General features: G+C 41.4%; 1 protein-coding gene across 1 annotated transcript in view; it reads right to left on the bottom strand.

Annotated features, from left to right (window-relative positions):
• Positions 1 to 17,207, bottom strand: part of LOC111160500 (pecanex homolog 2) — a 275,016-nt gene that overhangs the window by 135,037 nt on the left and 122,772 nt on the right. The window contains exons 16-19 of the mRNA XM_022523646.1: positions 15,801 to 15,910; positions 14,600 to 14,696; positions 1,164 to 1,256; positions 188 to 338 (exon numbers count right to left, since the gene is read on the bottom strand). Coding sequence (XP_022379354.1) covers positions 188 to 338; positions 1,164 to 1,256; positions 14,600 to 14,696; positions 15,801 to 15,910 — 451 coding nt within the window. The remainder of the gene's footprint in view (positions 1 to 187; positions 339 to 1,163; positions 1,257 to 14,599; positions 14,697 to 15,800; positions 15,911 to 17,207) is intronic.

The following is a 17,207-nucleotide window of genomic DNA, read 5'->3' as shown; positions in this document are numbered from 1 at the left end:
CAGTCTCCTTTTTTAAAATGATGGTAAGATAGATATAATGTAACATCTAACAATATAACGTAACATGTAATCATTCTTAAATACATAGTTCCAAGGCATTCAGTCATTCACATAAGTTGTGCACACTGTGGTATAAAGGATGCCTACCGCTGCACCACTGGTGTTGAACGAGGGATATATTACTGACCTCTCACTTCCCGTTGCTGATACTCTCTGTTTTTAAGAACGGGGTGTGCAATCCACATCCACGGATGGTGCTTGCGGAGCTGAGGGAGCATATAATGGGTCACAAATCCCACCGAGCCAGCCAGGGCAAACAGCACAACACTGAGAAATGGCTGTGGTACAAGAGGGCAAATCTCATTGTTTAGCCTCGCAGGAGAGGGGAGGGACGTCCGTGAATAATCCATAACACTATTGCCCTTCCCCTCTTCCCTCTAGCAGAACAGAGAGGCAACCCCAGTTCTTGTTACAGACTTCCAAAAATTTCTTCCATGCAAAACCCACCTGTGTTGCAAGCCACTAAGTGGGGGGCCAGGGGGGAGGGTTGAGAGCTGGCCCCGGGAAGTTCAAAGGCCAAGGGAAATCTGCCCTTGGCTGTGTTGCTGTTGTTTTTAAAAGAAGATGTCAAGAATAACCAATGCAACTAACAAGACTTTCCTTGTTGGAAGGAGCCCCTCAGCATGTAATACTTCCACTCGGAGAGAGTAACTGTTGGGATGTCAAGCCAGAAACCCCATCTAGAGCTCGCCACTTGTTTTTCTAACTGAAAATTATGTTTCAAAGCTCCTTTTGGCTCCAGGACCTCTGTCTGACTCCTGATGTGCTAATGCCTCCAGGCTCTGCTCCCCGCAGGGTGCCGTCAGCCTGACTCACTACCACTGGGTCCCAGGACCTGTGCAGATGCTCTAACAAACAGCACAGCTCCCGGGTGTGGGAGGACAAAGGATAAAGCACTTGAACCCAGTGTGCCATGTGAACCAATTCTCATCTTGGGTGTAACTCCTCGCAGCACACAGGTATGTTCCTTAAACCTCTTAGCTGGTGTCCTGTTTTTCTCCTCCGGCTCCACTATCCTGCCAATGCCCTGGAGCTCCACAGTGGGCTCTGTTGTTAAGGAAGCTAAAAAGGTGGGGAGAGCATAAAGTCGAATGGATACGTACTCGCAAGGACAGGAACACGGTGCTGGCACTGATGGCAAATGACAGAACAGCAGCCACCGAGCAGATAACGAGATCCGATTTTAAGATGTCCTTCTGCAAAGAGAGAACCAGCTGTAAAGTCTGCCCTTCTTTGTTCTCTCAGTAACTCTGTAGTCACCGGTCAAGTCAGGGAACAGGATACTGACTCTGGATACCCTACTGTCCCGGCGTATCACTTACCTGATGTGCTCCCAGGGGCACATATGGGATGGGCCATCCGTGAGAACAAGGCAAAGGGTGGGGAAAGGGGAATGCACAGGGCGAGGTCGGCCTGCACCTGCTAGCTACAGCAGGAAACAAGTTTTCTATGCGTATAAAAGGCATAAGGTTCTTCTCTACGAACACAGATCAGATACAAGAGCCCATGGTCTGGTAAAGGAGGGTAAAGTGTTCATCTTGGCTTCAGTAGAGCTTACATGCAGGCTGTTTGCCAAACAGAAGCCTCTTACACATTCACTTATTTCTTTGGACCAGAAGATTTCACAGTTTAATTCCCCAGTCAGATTGGATAAAGGCCACTTCCAAATCATTTAAATCATGTATCATGGACATGTATGCAGAAAATGAAAATGTCAGTAAGTTGCTAATAATTTTCCATCACATAAAATTGCGGTGTAAGCGGGGGCTGGGGGAAAACAAAACAATGTTAGACCAAAGAATGTTATTAATACTGCATGAATATTATAGGGAGGATGGCCTGTTCGTGCAAATCCAGCACAAAAGTGCTGGCTGGTAGATCTTAAAGAGACACAAGGGACCATCACATTTTTTCTTTCTACAGAGGCCAACTCGCTGCAGTACACAATTATTGAACATTTTAAGGTACCACGCACCGGAAAACTCTGAAGCCATCGCTATAAATATATCAATATCTCATACTGAAAGGGAATAGTGCCTTTTAAATCATTGTTTTGAATGTTCTCTGCCAGAAAATGATAGCTGTGTACATCTGTCTCCCTGCATTTTTTTTTCTTGTTTTTAAAATTAAAATGTGGCATTCTTGCAAGTCGTGCTGCTGGCTTTCTGAGTGAATTAGCACCCAAAGTGATGGGAAGAAATCAGAAAGACAGCTTAAATGGAGTAATAATGAACCTGGAGCCATATGATGAAAAAAATCAACCCTCCTGGTAAAAGTAATTAATAATACAGTGAAGAGGGGCACCTAGGTGGCCCAGTTGCTTAAGCATCCAACTGCTGATTTCAGCTCAGGTCATGATCTCAGGGTTGGGATCAAGCCCACATCAGGCTCCACACTCAGCAGGGACTCTGCTTAAGATCATCTCTCTCCCTCTCCCTCCCTCTTCTCTCCCCCCTGCCCCTCCCCACCTCATGCGTGTGTGTGCACATACATACACTCTCACTCTCAAATAAATAAAATCTTTTAAAAATAATAATACAATGAAGAGATATATTCTCAATGTCCATTTACCAATTATCTGCTAAAGTTGTTCTATAATTCACATACAGGTATTGAATATGGGAAGAATCATACAGTGATAAACTAACTTCTAGATTTATTCTTTGTAATGGTATAAATAATATGGCTAAAAAGTGGTTAAGAATTTCCCTGATTTTTGAGCAGGGAAAATCATTGGTTTTTTTTTTTTTTTTTTTTTCATTCTGAATCTATAAAATTTTTGTGATCACAAGGTTTTCACCAGAAATTTACTATTAATGAATGGCCAAAATTCACGTATCCTTTCATTCCAAAGATTTAGAAAAGGCCAGACTTTCCTGAAGGAAAGATCTGTATAACTCATTGAATCTTTAGGCCGTGAAGAGAAGTTAACTTTTCCTTCCTATTTCTTACTGACATGGTTTTATGTCATTTAAAAACTACTGACTGCTAACCCAGAAGGGAAGATAAACATTTTCTCAAATATTCTAATTGGAATCCTGCCTAAGGCAAAGTGGGCCATCAGGGCAACTTCTGGGGAGAGGAGGGTTACATTTCTGGGTTCCTTAAAGCAAGAGGGAGAATGAGCTCTGGCGATTGTTATTTTTTTCACAGTTGGATGACATACGGGAATTCCACTGATTTTTGTCAGTGTCATGAGTATCCGTTGTAAATACAAATGATTGCAGGGCCTTTTTTTATTCAAATGTTCCTCCTGCCCCTTTCTTTTCTGTATTGTATTTTTAAAGCAGGTCTAGGGAGATATGCCTGACATACAAAACCCTGCATGTGTATAAAGAATACCACTTGGTGAGTTTTGACATATGAACATCCCCATGAAATCCATAATCATAATTAGGGTAAGTAGCACAGCCATCATGCCCCCAAGTTTCCTCCCCTGACCTTCCCTAACCTATGCCCCCTTGTCTCCTCTGTCCACAGGAAACCACTGATAGGCACCATCACGATGGTTTATCTCATTCCCTAGAATAGGATGTAAGTGGAATTGTAGAAAATGTATCCTTCTCTGATCTGGCTTCAATCACTCAGTGTAATTATTCTGAGAGTAATCCAGGTTGTTGTCTGTATGAATAGGCCACCGCTGTTTATGGCTGTGTAATATTCCTTTGTGTGCACACAGCTGTGGGTAGACATTCGAGATCTTTCCAGTTTTTGGTGATTACAAATAAAGCTATGAATATTCATGGCCATGTCTCCGGACATGTGCTCTCATTTCTCTTTGTAAATGCTTTTAGTAGAATGGTTGGAACACATAGTGGGTTTATACTTAACTTCTTAAGAAACTGCCACACAGGGGTGCCTGGGTGGCTCAGTCAGTTAAGCAGCTGCCTTTGGTCTTGGGCTGTGATCCCAGGGACCTGGGATTGAATCCCATGTCTGGCTCTCTGCTCAGTGGGGAGTCTTCTCCCTCTCAGTCTGCCTATCTCTCTGCCTCCTTGTGCTCTCCCTCCCTACCCCCCCATAAATAAATAAATAAAATCTTTTTAAAAAAAGAAAGGAAAAGAAACTGCCACACGGCTTCCCAAAGTCATTGTAACCTTTTTGCATTCTCACTGGCAGTGTGTGAGAGTTCCAATTACTCCATACCCTTGCCTACCCTTCGTATAGTCAGTAATCTTTATTTTAGCCATTCCAGGGTTGTGTAGTGCTGTCACAGTTCTCAGAAAGGGACAATTTTACCTCCTCAGGAACATCTGGCAATGTCCCGAGACATTTCTGACTACTATATTTCAGGAAGAGGGAAAGTGACCTTGGCATCTGGTGGGCAGAGGCCAGGGATGCAGCTAAATGTCCTACAATGCACAGGACAGTCCCTGACCTGAAGAATTATGAAGCTCAGGATATCAACAGTGTGAGGCTGAGAAACCTTGATGTAGTGCTAATTATGGCTTTAATTTGCATCTTCCAATGACTAATGATGGGGACCATAATTTCACACACTTAGTTTTTAAAATACCACTTATAATAGCATAAAAAATATAAAATACTTAGGGATAACTTTGACAAAAATGTACAAGACCTGTACATTCAAAACTACAAAAACCTGCTGAAAGAAACTAAAGAAATAAATGGAGAGACATACCATGTTCATGGATTTGAAGATTCAGTCAGTATTACTAAGAAGTCAATTCTTACCAAACTGATATACAGATCCAGTGGAATCCTAATCAAATCCTAATAGGACTTTTTTGTACAAATTGCTAAGCTAGTTCAAAAATTACTTGGAAATGCAACAGTCTGAGAAAAGGTAAAAACAACTTTGAAAAGGAAGAACTAACTTGGAAGATATATAATATCTGATTTCAAGGCTTATGATAAATCTGTAGGAATTATGAATTGATGGTATTGGAGCAAAAATATATCTAGATCAGGAGGACAGAAAAAAGAGCTCAGACCGAAATATATACAGTCAATGGATTTTAAACAAAAGTGCCAAGGTGAAATGACAGCTTTCCCCTAAATGAGGGGAAGATAATTTTTCAGCAAATGGAACTGAACAACTAACTGGATAGCTATCTACAAAAAAACAAAACAGCAACAAAGAAACCTTGACATTTCCTTCATGTCACATATGAAACTTACTTAACTCAATGTGCATTATAAACCGAACTTAAACTATTGATTTATCAAAGAAAGCTTAAGGGGAAATCTTAGTGAGCTTGGGTTTGGCAAAGCTTTCTTAAATAGAACATTAAAATGTGGAATTTTAAAAGAAAAGAAGTCATTAAATTGGAGTTCATGAAAATTTTAAACATTTTTCTCTTCAAAAATACATTGTTACAAAATGAAAAGGCAAGCCAGGGACTGAGAAAAATAATTGCAAAATATATACCCAACAAAGAACTTCTATCTATATTAACATATAAAGAACATTAAAATAAGAAAATACATTTAAAATTAAAAAATAAGTTCAAAATAAGTTTAAATTTTTAAAATTTAAAAATAAGAAAAAGGAACTTTAGAAATCAATGAAAAGAAGTCAAACAATTTCTCTCCATCCCCATTCTCAGCTGCAAATAGACAAAAGTTTTGAAAAGATTTATCACCAAATGTGATGGCAAAAGGTAATTATTGAGATTTTCAAGCTAGTGTTAATTTTTTTAAAGATTTATTTATTTATTTGAGGAAGGAAGAGAGAGAACAAACAGGGGAGAAGAACAGAGGGAGAGGGAGAAGCAGACTTCCTGCCGAGCAGGGAGCCCCATGTGTGGCTCGATGCCAGGACCCCTGGGATCATGACCTGAGCCAAAGGCAGACGCTTAACCACTGAGCCACCCAGAAGCCCCACAACTACTATTCTTACAAACCTTTCTTTTTCTTGTGTATTGAATTGAGTGTCTTAAATGCAGTACCATATAACAAACGTGATAATATTATCTTTTTAAAAGCAATCTTGAAAACACCCAGACTTCAGAGACTTTTCTTGTGTCCTGTAAAAACAGCCTTTAATACTGTAAAGATTTATAATTTTGGTTTTCTAATTAAATGACTTTGATGATTTTAATATATATTATACATCTCTGTTACTGAAAGACGTAAGAATGTCTGAGGTTTTACTTTCAGTTTTGTTATACGTAAGGAGAATTGCTGGTGTTCCCTTTCTTCCTCCACGTGCTTGGAGGCTAATAACTCCAAGTCTGTTGAATTACTTATTTAAACAACAGGTTTAGAATCTTCGCTTCATTTTGATAAATATCCTAAGTCTTAAAAGTGAACCACAGGATGTTAGGTATTGCAAAAATCAGTGTACAAAGTATCTGAGCAAAATGCAAATTTAGGTCTCTGCAATTTTTGTAGTATGAATAAATGTTTCCATTATAGGATAACATAATATTGCAGCCCTCTACAACACAGAGAAGAAAGGAAATAGATCATTCGTGATCATTATATCCTGACACTAACAGCATTAGCATTTTTATGCTTTCTGGGCCAGTATTCTTGCCTGAGAGTGCTGAGGCATGGATCTAGCTGCCATCATGATGTGTGTGGGATTATCTGTGCATATTTTATAAAGGTCTGATCATAGTTTACATGCAATTTTATACATTTTTCAACTATACTTTCTTTTTTTTTTTTTAAGATTTTATTTATTTATTTGACAGACAGAGATCACAAGTAGGCAGAGAGGCAGGCAGAGAGAGAGAGGAGGAAGCAGGCTCCCTGCAGAGCAGAGAGCCCGATGTGGGGCTCGATCGCAGGACCCTGGGATCATGACCTGAGCCGAAGGCAGAGGCTTAACCCACTGAGCCACCCAGGCGCCCCTAACTGTACTTTCTTTTGTAAGCACTATCTGTATGTATATTATTGTAAGACTTACTAATAGTCACTTAATGACAAATGAATTTTTTATCTTGTGATGCCATAAACACACACACACATACACATACAAACAGGGCCGTAGTGGAAAGGCGAAACATTAATTTCACGAATGAAACTGAATGTGCCATGTTTAGGCAAGCGTTTCCTGACCGCTAGGTTATTAGATTGTTTCCCACGTTTTACCATGATGAATTATGCTGCAATCATGATCTTTATGCACCTAAATCTTTTTTTCCTATTTTAAGTTCGTTCTCTAGAACAACTCTGACAAATCAACTTACTATATTATAGATTATGAATATAGGTTTATAATTCTTGACAAATTATGCTTTCACAGATGATTCTACTAATTTACACAAATATAAACACTATCTAAGAAATCTCATCTTGTCCCAGTTGGCAATATCATTATTTTACTCTGTGCTGACTGAGTGGACAAGAAAGAATGCCATCTGGGGCACCTGGGTGGCTTAGTTGGTTAAGCTTCTGACTCTTGATTTCAGCTCATGTCAGGATATCAAGGTTGTGAGATGGAGCCCTGGGTTGGGCTCCATGCTGGGTGTGGGGCCTGCTTGAGATTCTTTCCCTTTGCCCATCACCCCCAGTCATGCACATAAATGCTTTCTCTCCCTAAAAAAAAAAAAAGCCATCTAAATTTAATTTACATTTCTTTCTGTAAAAGTAGGGTTAAATATAATTTCCACAATTACTTGTGACTATTTTATCTCTAAATGAAATATATATACATATATATATCATTTGATTAGCGTTTTGAAAATTAAACTGTGAGTTGTTAGTATAAGAAAGATATTTAACTTTGCCAAATTTGCAACGAATATTTTAACAAATTATTTAATTTTATTGCCTTTAAACCTATAGACGTTTAAAAGTTTTATGTACTCACATCTAACTGTGTGTGTATGTGTGAGTGTTTTATTTATTTTCATTTTATAGATTCCAAGCCTGGAAAATTATCCCCTTTCTAGTATGTGAATAAATGTCTGATTTTATTTCATACTTTTTTGAAAATTTCTTTTAAATTGTTAAAATTGTGGGCCAGACATATAAGAAAGTGCTTAAAATATGTATGTACAATTTAAAAAATAATTATAACGTGAATACCTCAGTAACTATCAACTGATTCAAGAAATCTAGCTTTCTAGTACCCAAAAAATCCCTTATCTGGCTCCCTGATCACAAAGTCTTCTTCTTTCCCCTCTTGGGGGCTCCATATCAACTTCCTGGACTGTGGTGAAAGTAAGTTTCTTACTCTTTGAACAAGAATGATTTGCTCCTTGTGTACACAAGGTAAGCAGTTTGGCTGGCCTATTTTCACCCAACAGATGGCACCAGATGTGTCCTGCTTCCTTTGTTCAACATTACGTGGCTAAGACTCATCCCTGCCATTGCGTGCACGTCCAGTAAGCAACACTGTGTACTACACATTCCACTGCTGATGCCATTTCCAACGGCTCCAGCTTAGGGCCCTTATGAATAAACGAGATGAGGAACAATCTCATATGTGTATTCTGGTACAAATGTGCAAGATTTGCTCCAGGGTAAGTATCCAGGAACAGAACTGCTGGGTGTACTGTGTGTCTTCAACTTTATGATACCTAATTGTTTCCCAAACAGAAACACTAATTGATACTACCACCAACAGTACATAAGAATTCCCTTGCTCTACAGTTAGTATTATGAAAACTTTTTTCATTTTCGGTTAGTCTAGGAAGTATGAAATGGTAACTCGGTGTGGTTTCAGTGTAGAGTTTCCTGATTATTAATTAGTTCACACGTGTATTCATGGTTTGGGGTGTTTTTATTTCCTCCCTTGTGAAGTGTATTTTGACCATTTTTAATTGAGATACCTGGCTTTCTTATCGACTGATAGCAATTTTCATCACCTACTGCTTTATAGTAGTGCTTTCTCTACTATATATATTTAAAAAATCATTTCCCAGTCTGTGTATTATTTTTAATACTCTTTTTTGGTTATTATTTGACAAATCAAAGTCCATAATTGTAATGAACTTCCATTTTCTTTTTTCTTGTTTGAAAAAGTCTTTCCTACCTTAGAGTTATCCTGAAGATAACTTCCTTTATTAGGATTCTAAGCACTTTCAGGTTTTCTCATCTCAGTTGGTTGTATAACCCATCTGGAAGTGCCACACAGGAGTCCTATAATGTTTTGTTACTGATGAAGAACTCTTTTTTATCATCCCGTTTCTCCCTCTGTACAGAGTAGGAAGTTACGTGCTGCGTTTCTACTCCTCGAGCAGTTACACTAAACATTCCAACATGCATCCTTCACTTACCATGGTTTTGAGCTAATCCGTACCTTTATTTGTCTCCTGGACATTACTAAGAATTTTTAAGTCTTGGGTCCACTTCTCCTTCCAGCCAAAGTTGTAGGTTATTCTCTTCTTATGGTTTTATACATTTAACGTTTGTTTAAAGTTCTCTTCGCGCTTTCATGCAAATTAGACTTTCCATCTGAGACCATCTGTAGAATGGTCTCAGCATTACATTTAGTGAGTCTCTCAGCTTCCTTTTGCCTAAAATATTTTCATTTTGTCCTGCTTTGAAAGATATTTTCACTGGGCCCAGAATTCTACCTTGGCAGTTACTTTTTTTTAACAGAACATTAAATACATCAGACTTCTGCCTTCTATAATTGATTGTGATAAGGGAGATTTTGTTTGTCATGCATTTGAATGGAATCTGTTCAGTTTGACTGCTTTAGCATGGTCTCTGTCCTTGGTGTCTGCAGTCTCACTATGGCTTGTCCCCTGTGGATTCTTACATTTTACTCTGCTTGTCTTTCACTGGGATGCTTGAATCTCCAGATCGGAGCCTTTCATCACTTCTGGAAAATTCTCAGATAGGATCTCATCAGACATCGATGATGTGCTGGTCTCTCTCGCCCCCCACTTCTCTGAAATTCTGATTAGTTTTATGCCAGGTCTTCTTTCTTTCACATGTCTTCATCTTTATTTTGTATTTCTTAATTGTTTGTCTGCAGTGTTACATCCCTGGATACTTTCTTCTTTTAGTTCACTAATTCTCTCATCAGGGGTGTCTAATCTTCCATACATGTGTCCCTGTGTGTGTGTGTGTGTGTGTGTGTGTGTGTGTGTGTGTGTGCGTGTGTGTGTTTTGTTTTGTTCAGCTGCTTCATTTTCTGGTTTGTTTTTTGGTTAGGAAGGTCTATTTGGTTCTCTTTCAAACATACTGTATCATTTTATTATTTTCTATTGTCTATAAGTTTTACTTTTCATTCCGTTAAACAAAGTAGGTATAGTTCTTTTAAAATACGTGTCTAGGGGCACCTGGGTGGCTCAGTCAGCTAAGTGGCTGCCTTTGGCTCTGGTCATGATCTCAGGGTCCTGGGATCGAGCTCCTTGCTCAGCAGGGAGCCTGCTTCTCCCTCTGCACTCTGCCCCCCCCCGCCCCCAACACTCATGCTCTCTCAAATAAATAAAATCTTTAAAAATAAATAAATAAAATAAAATCTGTGTCTGATAGTTCCAGTATGTGAAGTACTTGAAGACCTATTTCTACTGGTTCCTTGTTTCCTTATGCAGTTAATTTTTTTTTTTTTTTTTTTTTTTCTTATTGAGAGCTGCTCATTTTCCTTAGAAAACTGGTTTGGGAAACGCTGGAGACCTAGGAGGAGCAGATATTTGGTTTTGCCATGAGGTGCCTTTTCCAGTTTGCGGCCAGTTCAATCTCTAGTCATAAATTTAGGGGTTTTGTGCCATGCAGGTGTTAGAACTGGGACTGAAAACCTGAGGCAGATCACAACACCTCCAAGGTTCCATTGTTCCGCTCCACACCGAGGTCCGCTCCACACCGAGGTCCGTCTGCCTGCATTCCCATGGCACTGGGAACCGGAGGGATTTCTTCGGGTTCATCATCCCTCCGAGGGTGGGCGCTTCAGGGATCCAGCCCCATGAGCACAGGGTCTCCCATCGCACACTGGCCTTGGCAGCCTTGGGCTTTGGTTTCTTACTCCCCCTTCCCCCGCAGCTTGAGGGCTGACAACTGAGGCTCAGGGTCCCCCCTGCTGGGCACACGCCCTTGAGGCAAAAGAAGCTTCCTGCTCTGCTTCCTCCTGGTTCCCCTGTTCACTTAAACTTTGACTTAATAATTCCTTATCCTTTTGTCAGTTTTTTCTCACACCTAAGGACTTTTTTTTTGCATTTTATTCAGAATTTTCAGTTTTAATCAGGAGAGAGTTTGGTTATAATAATTCAGTTTGCCATAGAATCAGAGATGGAAAAGTCTCATTTGATCTTTGTCTTTCTAACTTACATTGGTGTCTGGTGACAGATCGGTACATAGAATTCGTTTCTCCCTCCCACTGTTAGCAATGACCTCGACACCATACATTGATTAATCCATTCTTGATTGTGACATTTAATTTTCACATAATACATTTATATTAATAATTGGCCTCCTTTCTGTGTTTTACTGGTTTACTAATCCCATTCTGTGGTCTTGGATGTGTCTCATATTTTTTTTTTCTGATTACTCAATCTTTATAATATACTCTTAAATCCCCAAGTGCTAAGTTCCTCTTTCTTATTCTTCTTTTTCAGATTTTTAAAAAAAAACTATTATTAATGGCTATTCTTCTAAATGAACCTTAGAATAATTTCCCAAATTGTGAATATAATTCCTCTGGAACTGTTTTGAATAATATTAAACCTATAAATTTATTAGAAAGAATTGTCATTTAATAAATCTCAACCTTCCTACCCCAAATCCGGTTATGTCTATATATCACCGCTTATTGGGAACTTCATTTACATTTTAATAAGCTGCTGTGGTTTCCTTCATTTCTGACACTACTTGTTAAAATCATTCCTATTATCAATGCATATATTTTGTTGACATTGTCAGTAAGATCATGTTTTCATTATATTTCCTAAGGTTATTTCTGATGTGTTAGAATGCTCTTGCTTTTCTAAATTTCCTTGTCTCTAAGGGTATTAGTGAATTCTCATATTGATCATAATTGATTTTAATGAACTTTTCTGTGCATTCCACATGTATACAATAACGTAATCTACATTTTTTTTTCTTTTAGGACTTAACACGAGCCAGAACTTCCAAAATAATATTCAATAACGTTAATGTTTTGGTTCCCTATTTTATTGGTAATTCTAGACACATTTAACTAATCAACTGGCGCTTGGCACATTGAACATTTTAAATCCATTGTGACATCTTATGTAGTACTTCATGTTCTCACCCTAAAAAGAAGCTGAAGAAGCCTTGGTCCCACACTGCACAACGCAGCAGATCTAGACAGCACGGCCCCCGAAAAACCCAGATGATTCAACCAATGGTTAACAAGAAGCTGTTTGAATTGTATAGCCAAAAATGAGGCTGTTTGTTTTGCTGTTCTGTCTATTTTTTGTTTCTAGGAACTGAGAAAAAGATACAATGGAAGTAACATAGACGAATGGGTGAAGAGGGTAGAGACTGGTGAGGATGGGTGAGGACAGAAACAGGAAGACCAGGCTCCTAAGGCCAGGGGATAAGCGGAAACTGAGCCAGGAGCGGAAAGTTGACATTGCTGTTAACTATAGCATGTTGGTAATGAACTGAGTGCGTAGCTGGCACTGCACATAGGGCATGTATAGGCCCACAGATGGGAGTGCTGGGCACCTCTATTTCTAGATCGAGGTTCCTCAAAGCTCAGTCTGTGGTGACAGTCTTGTAAACATGCAGGTTCCCAGGCCCCGTTGCAGGCCGAACGCATTGGAACAGGAGGAAGGGCTGGAAACCGACTTAAGGAGGCTCGTTAGGGGACCACACATACGAAGTATGAGTCCTTTAAGAACTTTCAGAAAAAAGAGAGAGAGAAAGAAAATCAGAGACAAGAAGGGAAACCTTGTAATCGCACTGAGCACAAAAGGTTTTCTGCACCAAACTCTAAAAGCTGAATCTGGCAGTCCTGTTAAAATATTACTATTAGACCAGAAGACTTTGCAGCGCAAAGAACACACACATCACATTAGATCCCCTACCAGCTGTGTGCTCTGCATTACACAAAGCATGTCCACGTGATGAAAACTCACTAAGGCGACGCCTCGCCCACCACAGTGACTCATCCTAAGGAAGCGCCAGCAGCATCTGCCAAGCAAATTGCTTGTCGATTTCATTGCTATCCGTACATCATTCTTCAATGCAATAAATCAGAAGGCATCTTCATCATTCATGAAATCAAGGAGCATCTGGGGAGAACAGTTTTTCTCAGACTTCCACGGGAGAACTTTCGTGTTGACATCAGGCCATTCCCTGGCTTTTAGAGAAACTGACCCAGGAGTGTCAGTTTAACATTGTCGAGTCTCAGGGCGTCAACTTTAGAGATCAGGTTGCTGGTGCTATCTGTGCTTCAATGTCAAATGTTTTCCACCCTTTTTAGCTGCCATCATATCAGCCCCAAAGGTTCACCTACTGCCCTGCTCTGCAAACACACTGCTGCTTTTAAAATTCATGATCCACGCCCTTATTCATAGCGACCTCCCTTTGGTTCCTTGGTGGTGGCAAAAAAGGCCCTTCAACCTCCAGCTCCCCCTCCAGCCGCATTCAAAGGCACTGGCAGCTGAGTCTGAATTTTTTACACTATTATCATGTTGACTGAGTCCTGCACATTGTCTTAAAATTGCGGACTGCAGTTTAACTTGTCTAAATTCAATGTGATGTAGTACGTGTTGGATGCTGGCACCGTGGAGACCAAGCCGGACAGAGAGGCCGTTCCAGGCTGGAGGAGCGTGCGATCCTTGGGTCATTAACTGCTGTTCTGTTGGTCTGCTCTTCCTAATAAAAACACAGGACAAGCATGCCTGCGAGACAGCAGTCCATTCTCTGCAAGCTCAACACGCACATGACTGGGAGGGTACATCATCAAGGAGCACTTACTTTTCAAAAGAATAATGTTTGGGAGTTGATACCAAAGAGGCAACCCCTGCTCCAAGGCCTTCTGAAACCGCCCCAAGCCATTGTCCTAGTGGACAAAGAAAGAGCAACCTTCTTCTAACAGTCTTTGTGTTCTGTTCCTTCTTCCTTCTTTTACTCTTTCCTTTTCCCTTCGTAGGCTTCAACCAGTGTCACGGCTCCCATCTCCCACATCCCAGATGTTAAGTCTTAAAACCCAAGGGCTCCTAACGAAGGCTGTGCAAAGGTCAGCCTTGAATGTGGGCAGAGTACGGGGAGCTCAGCTTCAGGCTGAGGCCAGAAAGGTGGAGGGGCTGCCGGGAGCACATCAAGAACAAGCTTGGCGGAAGGTTTGTCTGAGCGGCTCAGACTGGTACACACTGGCCTGCCGCTTGCTGCCAGCAGGGGGCGGAGTGGAGTGACCTTGTTTCACTGGAGCAGCCAAGCAACCTCCATCCTCTGAGGACCCAGGGGGAGCCCGCAGCAGGCACAGCCATCAGCCTCCGAGAGGCTGGAGAAGGGGCCACACCCTCCAGGCAGCTCCACGGTCCCCGTGTCCTGTGGGCTGCAGACTAAGACAAGGCCCCTCTTCCCGCACTGGTGACTCCTTCCTGGCTGGGGGAGCCCTACTGAGGACCTGAGCTTTGCCCACAAGACTCCACGCCACGTTGAGCAAAACCCTTACATGCGTCATACAACACAAGTATCTCACCACAGACTCCTGCATCTTCTTGGGGAGAGGGTCCGCAGCCAGCTCTTCCAGGCTCGGGTGTAAAAATTTAGGAAGCAATTTACAGGGAATAAAGGACCTGAAAAGGAGCAAACGCACAGCTGTTACTATTCAAAGTACGTGGGTATTACAATGTTTGAGTAAACCACCTCTCCTGAACCTTCCACTCCCAAATGACAACAGCGGGGGCTCTCTCCTTTAACCAATTCATAATAAAGGAAAAGAGGTACAGGTCAAGTCATCACAAATATCCCGTTTGGATTCTCAGATTCCCTCCTCGAGAGAGTCAAGTCCGGGGTATGGGTACCCTGACTGCCAGCAGCTAAGCTCACAGAGACTCTCTGTTTCATCAGTCCACCAGCCTTCGGCCTCACCAAAAAAAAAAAAAAAAAAAAAAAAATGGCAGCAAAATGCAACACTTCAGCAAAAATATTTGAGAGGAAAAACTGTGCAAACCATATTTAACTTTTGTCCCTTTTCTGTGCCTTTCATTTTGCTGCACATGGGCAGCGTAAAATGCTGGTTTTCTCTGGCCCACAAAGAGTTAGGGCCATCCAAATATTCCCTAAATTGGGAAAAATTACATGAGCTGATTGATTATCTGATCACAATCGATAGGTTGATATCAGAAACTCTCGTATCCCATGAAGCATTTCCACTTCCAAAGGGCGTATTTCTCAAAGATCCAAAAGACAAGATTAAAAAAAAGATAGGAAAGTATATTTGAAGTGACCGAAGACGGTTATTAAATACCTTTGAAATGTAGGCGCCAACTTCACTTTGAACCGAGAGAGCCCCACCATGTTGGGAACCCGAAGCAACGGAACAAGACACAAACCTTTCAGAGATACCAGGGTCAGGTCCTCAAAAAAAATCACCTGGTGATGCTGCTTAAGGGACACCAAAAGGACGCTTGTTGAGATGGGAGCTGCCCACACAGTTCATCCACGGGGAAGTCTAGCAGCCTCTACTCCCGGCCCTGTGCATTTTACTCCAAAAGCAGCAGAGCAAAGGGGACATGTGTGCTGGAAGTTGACCCCTGATTTTCCTCAGTGTCGGGTCCAGGCTGCCTTTCTCCTACCCTCCATGGCGGCTGGCTAGGTGAGCGGCGAGAGTCCAACTCCCCACTCCGTGACAAGGCGGGGTGGTGGGACCTGGGCCTGGCTGTGCGCGTGTTACTCACAGGAGTACAGAGGGGTCACTGCTCTGCCTGCTCAGGTGATAGGAAAACGCAACCAAGAGGCCACAGAAGGCTGAGAACAGCGCCGGGATGTGCTGTGAGCTCCACGGCTCCTGGGGAAAAGACATCAGATACCAGGTCATTGCAAATGGCGGTGCAAAACGTCAGGGTCACCACCTGTGAAACACTGAGCGTGCAGCCCCAAGTTCCCGCCGGACGCACGTGGTGTGCTGTGGTCACTCCTGCCAATGGACATACCAGCACCTGACGGTCGCACGGAAACCTTGCCTATACGTGCACAAACATTGCTTTTTTTACATTTTAAATGTTATTTTATTTAAGTTCAATTAATTAACATAGAGTATGTTATTAATTTCAGATGCAGAGGTCAGTGATTTGTAGCTACATGTAACTCCCAGTGCTCATGACATCATGTGCCCAGTTACCCCGTCCCCTCCCCCACCCCTCCAGCAACCCTGTTTGTTTCTTATAGTTAAAAGTCTCTTATGGTTTGTCTCCCTCTCTGATTTCATCTTCTTTTATTTTTCCCTTCTTCCCCCTACAACCCTCTGTTTTGTTTCTTAAATTCCACATACGAGTGAAATCGTACGGCATTTGTCATTCTCTAACTTACCGCACTTAGCGTACTACCCACCAGTGCCACCCACATTGTCGCAAACGTAAGATTTCATCCCTTTTGCTTGTTCAGTGATATTCCATTGTGTATATACAATACATCTTCCTTATCTATGGATCAGTCGATGGACCTCTGGGCTCCTTCCACTGTTTGGCGATTGTGGACATTGCTGCTATAAACACTGGGGTAAGGGTGCCCCTTCGGATCACTACATTTGTACCTTTGGAGTAAATACCCAGTAGTGTGATTGCTGGGTCATAGGGTAGCTCTATTTTCAACTTTCTGAGGAACCTCCATACTGTTTTCCAGAGTGGCTGCACCAGCCTGTGTTCCCACCAACAGTGTGGGAGGGTTCCCCTTTCTCCGCATCCTTGCCAACATCTGTCGTTTCTTGAGTTGTTAATTTTACCCATTCTGCCAGGTGTGAGGTGGCATCTCATTACGGTTGTGATTTGCATTTCCCTGATGCTGAGTGATGTTGAGCACTTTTTCATGGGTCTGTTGGCCATTTATATGTCTTTGGAGAAATCTCTGTTCATGTCTTCTGCCCAATTCTTCACCGGGTTCTTTGTTTCCTGGGTGTTGAGTTTGAGAAGTTCTTTATAGATTTTGGATACTAGACCTTTTTCTGATAAGACATTTGCAAATATCTTCTCCCATTCTGTGGACTGTTTTTTGATTTTGTTGACTGTCTCCTCTGCTATGCAAAGAGATTTTTATCTTGATGAGGTCCCAACAGTTCATTTTTGCTCTTGTCTCCCTTGTCTTACAAA

The sequence above is a fragment of the Enhydra lutris genome, unplaced genomic scaffold, assembly GCF_002288905.1.
Source record: "Enhydra lutris kenyoni isolate GAN:26980312 unplaced genomic scaffold, ASM228890v2 scaffoldscaffold76, whole genome shotgun sequence".
NCBI lineage: Eukaryota > Metazoa > Chordata > Mammalia > Carnivora > Mustelidae > Enhydra > Enhydra lutris.
Note: the sequence above shows the minus strand (reverse complement) of the source record. Positions and strands in the feature narration are given on the sequence as shown.